Below are 7,640 nucleotides of genomic sequence, written 5' to 3'. Positions count from 1 at the left end.
TGGGGTTTTTGTTGTTCAGGGTTTTCTCCTGTTTTCCAATAATAAATAGGCCCTTGAGCCTCATTGTAACACAATTCCTAGGCATGTAGCTGCCACATCTCTTCTCAAAGATAAGCCACCATCGCTCGAGATGTCTTATTTCCATTCTATTTGTAAGCATACTTCAATATTTTTCTATTAATGAAATGAAAAGTTTTTCTAATGCATCTCTGTGTTTATGATTATAGTTGTAAGTTGTTGCATTTTTGTTTAAGTTCGGATCAACCTCATGACTACCAGGCCAGATATAGCATATTCTATCAGCATCCTTAGTCAGTTTATGGCTAAGCCTTGTGAAATCGATTGGAAAGTAGCAAAGAAAGGCCTCCAATATCTGAAGGGAACACTTTATTTTGGTATTTTGTATACTGATGAATTTGATGTTGAGTTGGCAGGTTTTTCTTGTTCAAATTGGGTTGGAAATCGTGATGATAGAAGATCAAACTCTGGATATGCATTTAATTTAGGATTGCGGACCATATCATGGAGTACTAACAAGAAACAACCAATTGTTTCTTTGTTATCCACAGAAGCATAATACGAAGCCTTGACCAATGCAACTTGCGAAGCTATTTGGTTAACAAGGATTCTTGAAGATGTTGGAGGAAAACAAAGGGGGCCAACAAGTATCAAATGTGGCAACTAGAGTTCCATTACGTTGGCAAATAATCCAGTTTATCATGCGAGAATGAAACATATTGAAGTCTAGCATTATTTCGTAAGGGAAAAGATACAATCAAATTAGATTGATTTAGTCTTAGTTGTAATACAAGTGAGAATGCAGATGACATCTTTACCAAGCCTCTTGGAAAGATGAACTTTGAAATATGTAGACAACAACTAGGAATTATTAAAAATCCATTTCTCCATTAAGGGAGGATGTTGGAATAATGTCGAAATGGTGAGTCTAGATAGAGTTGATGAGCTATGTCCTCGTAGTTAGTGTTTGAGTCTATCTATCATGAATTGTGTCTTCGTAGTTTGTGTTGTGAGTTAGTGATCCGAATTATTTGAATCTAAATTGTCCTAGAGATCGTCTATGTATGCCTATATAATGTATTGATTGCCCAAACAATTTGATCAATGAAAAATGGTTTATTCCTATCCATCTCTAATTCTCTAATTATTAAAACAAGGAATGACTCATGTCATAAGAAAGATTTTTCACTATGTTTAAATAAACCAATTAAGTTATCGTTTCAATCAAATTTAAAATTCATTAAATTGATTTTAAAGAGATGTCACATGCATAATAAACCCATTTAACCCATTTAGTTATTTTAATATCTTTGTTTCTATGAAACTTAAAATTAAAACACAAACACAAAGTTAATATTAAAAACATATAATAAGGAATTGAGGTGTTAAATTCTTGCAAAAGGATTCAGTCGATTAAGGATACAATTGGAACAAGAGATCATAGGTTTTTCACTATACCAATTAAGTTATCCTAATATCTGTGTTTCAACCCAATTTAAAATTCATTACATTGATTTTAAAGAGATCTCACATGCATAATAAATCCATTTATTTATTTTAATATCTTTGTTTCTATCAAACTTAAAATTAAAGCATAAACACAAAGTTAATATTAAAAACATATAATAAGGATTTGAGGTGTTAAATTCTTGCAAAAAGGACTAAGTCGATGATTAAGGATACAATTGGAACAAGGGATAACTCATGGCATAGCAAAGCTTTTCCATTATGTTTAAACAAACCAATTAAGTTATCCTAATATCTCCGTTTCAATCAAGTTTAAAATTCATTACATTTATTTTAAAGGGATCTCACATGCATATATAATAAACCCATGTAGTTATTTTAATATCTTTGTTCCTATCAAAATTAAAATTTATTGTATTGATTTTAAAAGATTTTTAAAATTCATTGTACTGATTTTAAGAGATTTTTATATGGAAGTAATAATATAATAATTTCTAGTTAAATATGTTATAATTATAATTAAATAATTAGTCAAGTATGAATATTTTATTATAGCAATATCATTTAAAAAGTTCAGAATGTGTTTGACGAAATTTAATTAAAATTAATATATTTAGGATTTATAATTTAAATATGAGTTTAACTAAATTTAGTTGAAAATTAATAATATTTAAAGATTAATATGATTAGGATTTAAAGTTTGGATTATTGATTGAAGTACATGTTTTCTGATTTATATTTAATTTTTATTGGATAAGTAATCTTATATATTTCTGAATTATATGAGCAATGTTATCTAAATATCAAAATTTTAGAGGTAAGAGTTGATAATGAGATTTGTTTCATATTGCTTGTATCCTCTTACACTAGGGGAGCATGGGTGAAACCTCTAGAGAGTTAAACACGAGTGGGATTACCTACAAATTGATTCTAAAAACTAAAATTCTGGAGACCAAAATTGATGATAAGACTTGCTTTCATGTTGCTTGTATCTTCCCATAATTACAGAAATTTAAACACAAGACTACTAGCCAATCTATTCCCATAAATATAAATTAAAAAAATCTACCACAAATACAAAAACAAAAACAAAAACACACAAACAAAAACAAAATCAGAATGAGATGATAAGGAAGATGATATGCACGTGAGTGCATGATGTGTTGGTTGGGGCTGTTGGCTTTGGCACCCCCAGCTACGTTCTATTCTTGCGGGAGCTGCGGGTTGCTGCAGCAGCATTGGATTAGATGATGGTGTCAACTGCTCGCAGCTTCGACCATAAATATTATATGATGAAATCTGCTAGCTTCGATGATATATGATATATTATGATTCTTCAGCAGGGATTCTCTCCCCAAATAAAAATTATTATTCATTTTGCAATTTTTTGCTTCGAGCCCCGGGTATTCAAATTGAACAGTAATGCGCCCACAAAGCAGCATTATCGCTACTTGAATGCATGCGACCAACTCACCGTGTAGTGAAATCTACGTGTCATTGCAACCAGAAGGGGAGGCTACTGTGGATAAATATCCAAGAGAATGACGTCGATAAGGCCATCCGCCGTTGCTGTCAAGTAAGAAGACGACAGCCGCCAGCCAGGAATCGGAGTCGGTGACAGGTGACAATATTAACAGTTGGCGTTGGTCGGACCCTCGTCTTCCAAGTTCCTGCCTCTTTATATCGATGAACAGCAGAGTAAACAGTAATACAGTGAGATCAGTTCAGCTTTGAATAAGAAGTCTGCAAACTCTTTATATGGATGAACAGCAGAGAAAAGAGTAGTACAGTGAGACCAGTTCAGCTTTGAATAAGAAGTCTGCAAATTTTGCTTGATTTGATTGAAATTCTGGTTTGTGGGAACTGATAGAGAAATGGGTTCGTTAATGGCAGGCTGGAATTCTCCCACTTCCAGTTCTCCGAGAGGTACAGTTGCAGAATTTGATATTGTACTTCTGTACAATATTTGTTTCGTCATTTGATATTGTACTTCTGTACATATTTGTTTCATCATTTTGGGCGGGCTTGTTTGTTTGTTCACAGGTGTAGTTGAGAGAAACAAATCTCTAACTAATGAGGAGATCGACACATTCTGGAAGATAAAGCGCAAGGCGCAAGAGGAACATCTCAAGGCGGTTGCTCAGGCTCAGGCTCAGGCTCAGGTTCAGGTTCATGCCACCTCAGATATTCAAAGGCCAACAAATAAAAATATAATGGTAAGCTAGCTGTTTTTTATTATGGCTCAGTTTTAATTTTAATTTTAATTTTTTTAATAAAGTGGTTGTTAACATGAATCTATGGTATGGTTTTTATTATGTTTGAAACGGTACAATGAATTTATGTTTTTTTAATTTATTTTTTAATGAAGTGATGGTTAAGATGAATATGTGGTATGGTTTTTATAATGTTTTTTAATTTTATTTTTTTCAATAAAGTGATAGTTAAGATTAATCTGTGGTATGGTTTTAATTATGTGTTTTATTTTTATTTTGTCAGTAAAGTGATAATAAAGTTATAGTTAAGATGAATTTTCTGGTTTGGTTTTTATTATGGCTATTTTTTTATTTAAATTGTTTTTTAATAGGCTCAGAATGTTTTTATTATGACAAGATTTAACATTTTTTTTTCTCAGTTTTCAATAAAATTTGGAAAAAAATTTATAAATATGTTTTTAATTTATGTTTTATATATATAGAATGTTTTTTAATAAATTCATAAAAAAATTATTATTAATAAAATAAAATAGGTTTAAAATATGTTTTGGATTTATATATAAAATAGGTTTAAAATATGTTTTGGATTTACATTTTATATATAGAGAATGTTTTTTAATAAATTCAATTTTTTTTTAATATTAATATAGTTTGTGTGGGAGATTTAACATTTTTTTTTCTCAGTTTTCAATAAAATTTGGAAAAAAATTTATAAATATGTTTTTAATTTATGTTTTATATATATAGAATGTTTTTTAATAAATTCATAAAAAAATTATTATTAATAAAATAAAATAGGTTTAAAATATGTTTTGGATTTATATATAAAATAGGTTTAAAATATGTTTTGGATTTACATTTTATATATAGAGAATGTTTTTTTAATAAATTCAAAATTTTTTTAATATTAATATAGTTTGTGTGGGATATAGTTTGTGTGGGTGGGTTTAATGGTCAAGAATATGTTTTTCTCCTAAAAGGTCACACTCTCAAAACCAAAGGATATCAAAGGATAGAGTATCTATGTCTTTCTTGCTATTTATGTCTTTCTTGACTTAGCAGTCAAATCACTAGCCCAAAGGGTAGAGTATGTATGTCTTTCTAAAAGGTCACACTCTCAAAACCAAAGGATACCAAAGGATAGAGTATGTATGTCTTTCTTGACTTAGCAGTCAAATCACTAGCCCGAAGGGTGGAGTATGTATGTCTCTCTAAATTTAGCAGTGAAATAACTAGGCCTAAGTGGATCCATTCTCCTACAAACAAGGGAGAAGGATACCAAAGGATAGAGTATGTATGTATTTTTTGACTTAGTAGTCAAATCACTAGCCCAAAGGGTAGAGTAAGGGTAGAGTATGTATGTCTTTCTAAATTTAGCAGTGAAATAACTAGGCCTAAGTGGATCCATTCTCCCACAAACAAGGGAGAAGGATACCAAAGGATAGAGTATGTATGTCTTTCTTGACTTAGCAGTCAAATCACTAGCCCGAAGGGTAGAGTAAGGGTAGAGTATGTATGTCTTTCTAAATTTAGTAGTGAAATAACTAGGCCTAAGTGGATCCCTTCTCCCACAAACAAGGGAGAAGGATACCAAAGGATAGAGTATGTATGTCTCTCTTGACTTAGCAGTCAAATCACTAGCCCGAAGGGTAGAGTATGTATGTCTTTCTAAATTTAGCAGTGAAATAAATAGGCCTAAGTGGATCCCTTATCCCACAAACAAGGTCTCCCTTCTCCCTTGTGTAGGACAAAGGTCTCATACACCACCAATGTGATATGTGATATGAATGACCTTATGATTTAGATGATCTTAAAATTGAATGTGATTTGTGATATGAATGACCTTATGGTTTGGATGAACTTAAAATTGAATAATAATAATAATAATTATAATAATCTTTTTAGATTTTATTATTAATTAAATTTACTATAAATTAAATTTATACTAGACAAATTTGGATATATAATTTTTTAGACTTAATTATTTCTGAACCTTTAAATAGCTAAATTCATTTAATTTATACAGATTTAGCAAATATTTAATTCATACAGATTTAGCAAATCAAAAGTATCATTCAATTTTGTAAAATTTCCAACCATACATTATGTTCATTAGAAAGCAAAAGATATGTACATAAAAAAACAGAGGCAATGAGAGTAGACGTTTTAAAAGAAACAGTCTTCTCATGCTTAATAAATTGATAATTAAGATAAATTCATAATTATTTGATCAATACGTGTGTTTATAAAGGTTCTTGGGTATTGTTTATTTGATCAATTGTCTTAAATTTCATATATCTTCTACGCAGCTTTCTTTTATCTAACTTTGAAAGTCTTGAAGCTCCAGGTTGCATATCAGGGCACAGCGAACCTCACAGCGAACCTTTCATCAGTAGTTCTGTGAATTTAGGTATAACTTTTTAAGTTTTGGGCGATATATTATCTTACTCTATATAGAGGACAAAGGGAAGAGGGATATATTATCTTACTCTATATAGAGGACAAAGGGAAGAGGGCGTTGTTGAAATAGTGCACCTTCAGTCATAGCATATCAAAATCATTAATCGGTAGCACATTCAATTTTTTTTTTTAAGTTTGGAATATGAAGGAGAATGAGTAATTTAATAATCTAATCAAAATTATTATTTATAAAATTAATAATCAGTATAGATTTATTTTAAATACGGATTTAATATGAGTTTAGAAGGATCTAGTATAGATTTATTTTAAATACGGATTTAATATGAGTTTAGAGAGATCTAATTTGTTTACTTGTTAATTTTTTTTTTATAAATTAATAGTATTTAAATGTTTTATATAGATATTTAAATTTTTTTCTGTAAAATGAACTTTTGGACTCAATGAATAGTTATTACATAATTATTATTTTAATCATTGAAACCAAAAAAACCAACTTAAAAATGGTGTTCTATTTTTTCTTATCCTGTGAAACACAGGTATCTGAAGCAAACTTGAAAGCTGGACATAGAAAGCTGACTGCCAACCCTCCAGTTGTCCTGGACACTAGGAGGAGCTTCCCAGGTTGCAACACTACTACTGTTGCAGCAGAAAGCTGTCAATTTGCCAAGGATGATTTACATAATTTGAAGAGTGCCAAGGCCTGGTAACTGTTTCTCTATTCATATACTCCTTCCAAAGTTGCTTCAAATCAGTATGTTCATATAAAATTCATAGTAATTTATGAATGTCTGACTTGACTTAGTCTTCCAAAGTTGCTTCAATCAGTATGTTCATATAAAATTCAAAATAATTTATGAATGTTTGGGTTGACTTGGTTTAAATTACCATGTAGGTGGACACGCAGCAGTTGGGCATTTCTGAATGAGCCACCATTGATGGCCATGGAGGATCCAACACATAAGTATGCTCCACAACATCCTCTTTCTGCACGGGACTGCAAACATGGTCCCTAATTTGTTTAGTGGGCCAAATTGTCTCTGGAGAATGGTGTTGCAGTCGAAATTATTGGTGCTGGTTAATGAAACATCAAAAGTCAAAGTGTGTTAGATACTTAGAATTCATGTAGAGATTTCTATAGGTCTTTGAGTGGTATACATATCTCGTAATTTCGAGAAAGAATCTATAAGACTACTTCTCAGAAATTAGGAGTTGTAATGATTACATACCTATGATATCCATAATGTATGGAAAAGCTTTTGAAATCATTGTATTGTGATGATGACAACTTTTCACTTTTTAATGCTTCATGTGAGTCAACGTTCATACAGTTTGGATGTGATGGTGGATTAGTCCTTATAAAGGTGAGAGCGAACAGATTTAATAATGTGATAACGGCTCACATGTTCCATATAAAATAATGGAACATGCGTCTGAGCTCTCACCTTTAATATTATTTACATTTTATTTATGCAAAAGAAAAGATGTAATAGGAATATTCTTGCACATTTTATAGTAAATGTG

General features: G+C 30.7%; 1 protein-coding gene across 1 annotated transcript; it reads left to right on the top strand.

Moving 5' to 3' along the window:
- The first annotated feature begins 3,135 nt into the window (after window positions 1-3,135).
- LOC149246309 (uncharacterized) lies at window positions 3,136-7,424 on the top strand. Its single transcript, XM_089455661.1, has 4 exons — window positions 3,136-3,411; window positions 3,529-3,701; window positions 6,656-6,822; window positions 7,012-7,424. The coding sequence occupies exons 1-4, from the start codon at window positions 3,360-3,362 to the stop codon at window positions 7,130-7,132; spliced, it is 513 nt and encodes a 170-aa protein (XP_089311787.1). The 5' UTR covers window positions 3,136-3,359; the 3' UTR covers window positions 7,133-7,424.
- The last annotated feature ends 216 nt before the right edge of the window (window positions 7,425-7,640 follow it).

Source organism: Pinus tabuliformis, chromosome 7 (assembly GCF_031772625.1).
Source record: "Pinus tabuliformis cultivar Carrire ecotype Pingquan chromosome 7, CPIR1, whole genome shotgun sequence".
In the NCBI taxonomy this organism is placed as follows: domain Eukaryota; kingdom Viridiplantae; phylum Streptophyta; class Pinopsida; order Pinales; family Pinaceae; genus Pinus; species Pinus tabuliformis.
The sequence above is the reverse complement of the archived record's forward strand: the minus strand, read 5'-3'. Positions and strand labels throughout refer to the sequence as shown.

Excerpts from the sequence above, each read along its gene's own strand:
- LOC149246309 (XM_089455661.1), top strand. The coding sequence starts at position 3,360 with ATGGGTTCGTTAATGGCAGGCTGGAATTCTCCCACTTCCAGTTCTCCG. Across the intron at positions 3,412-3,528 it reads CACTTCCAGTTCTCCGAGAG|GTGTAGTTGAGAGAAACAAA; the intron begins GTACAGTTGCAG and ends GTTTGTTCACAG. Across the intron at positions 3,702-6,655 it reads CAACAAATAAAAATATAATG|GTATCTGAAGCAAACTTGAA; the intron begins GTAAGCTAGCTG and ends TGTGAAACACAG.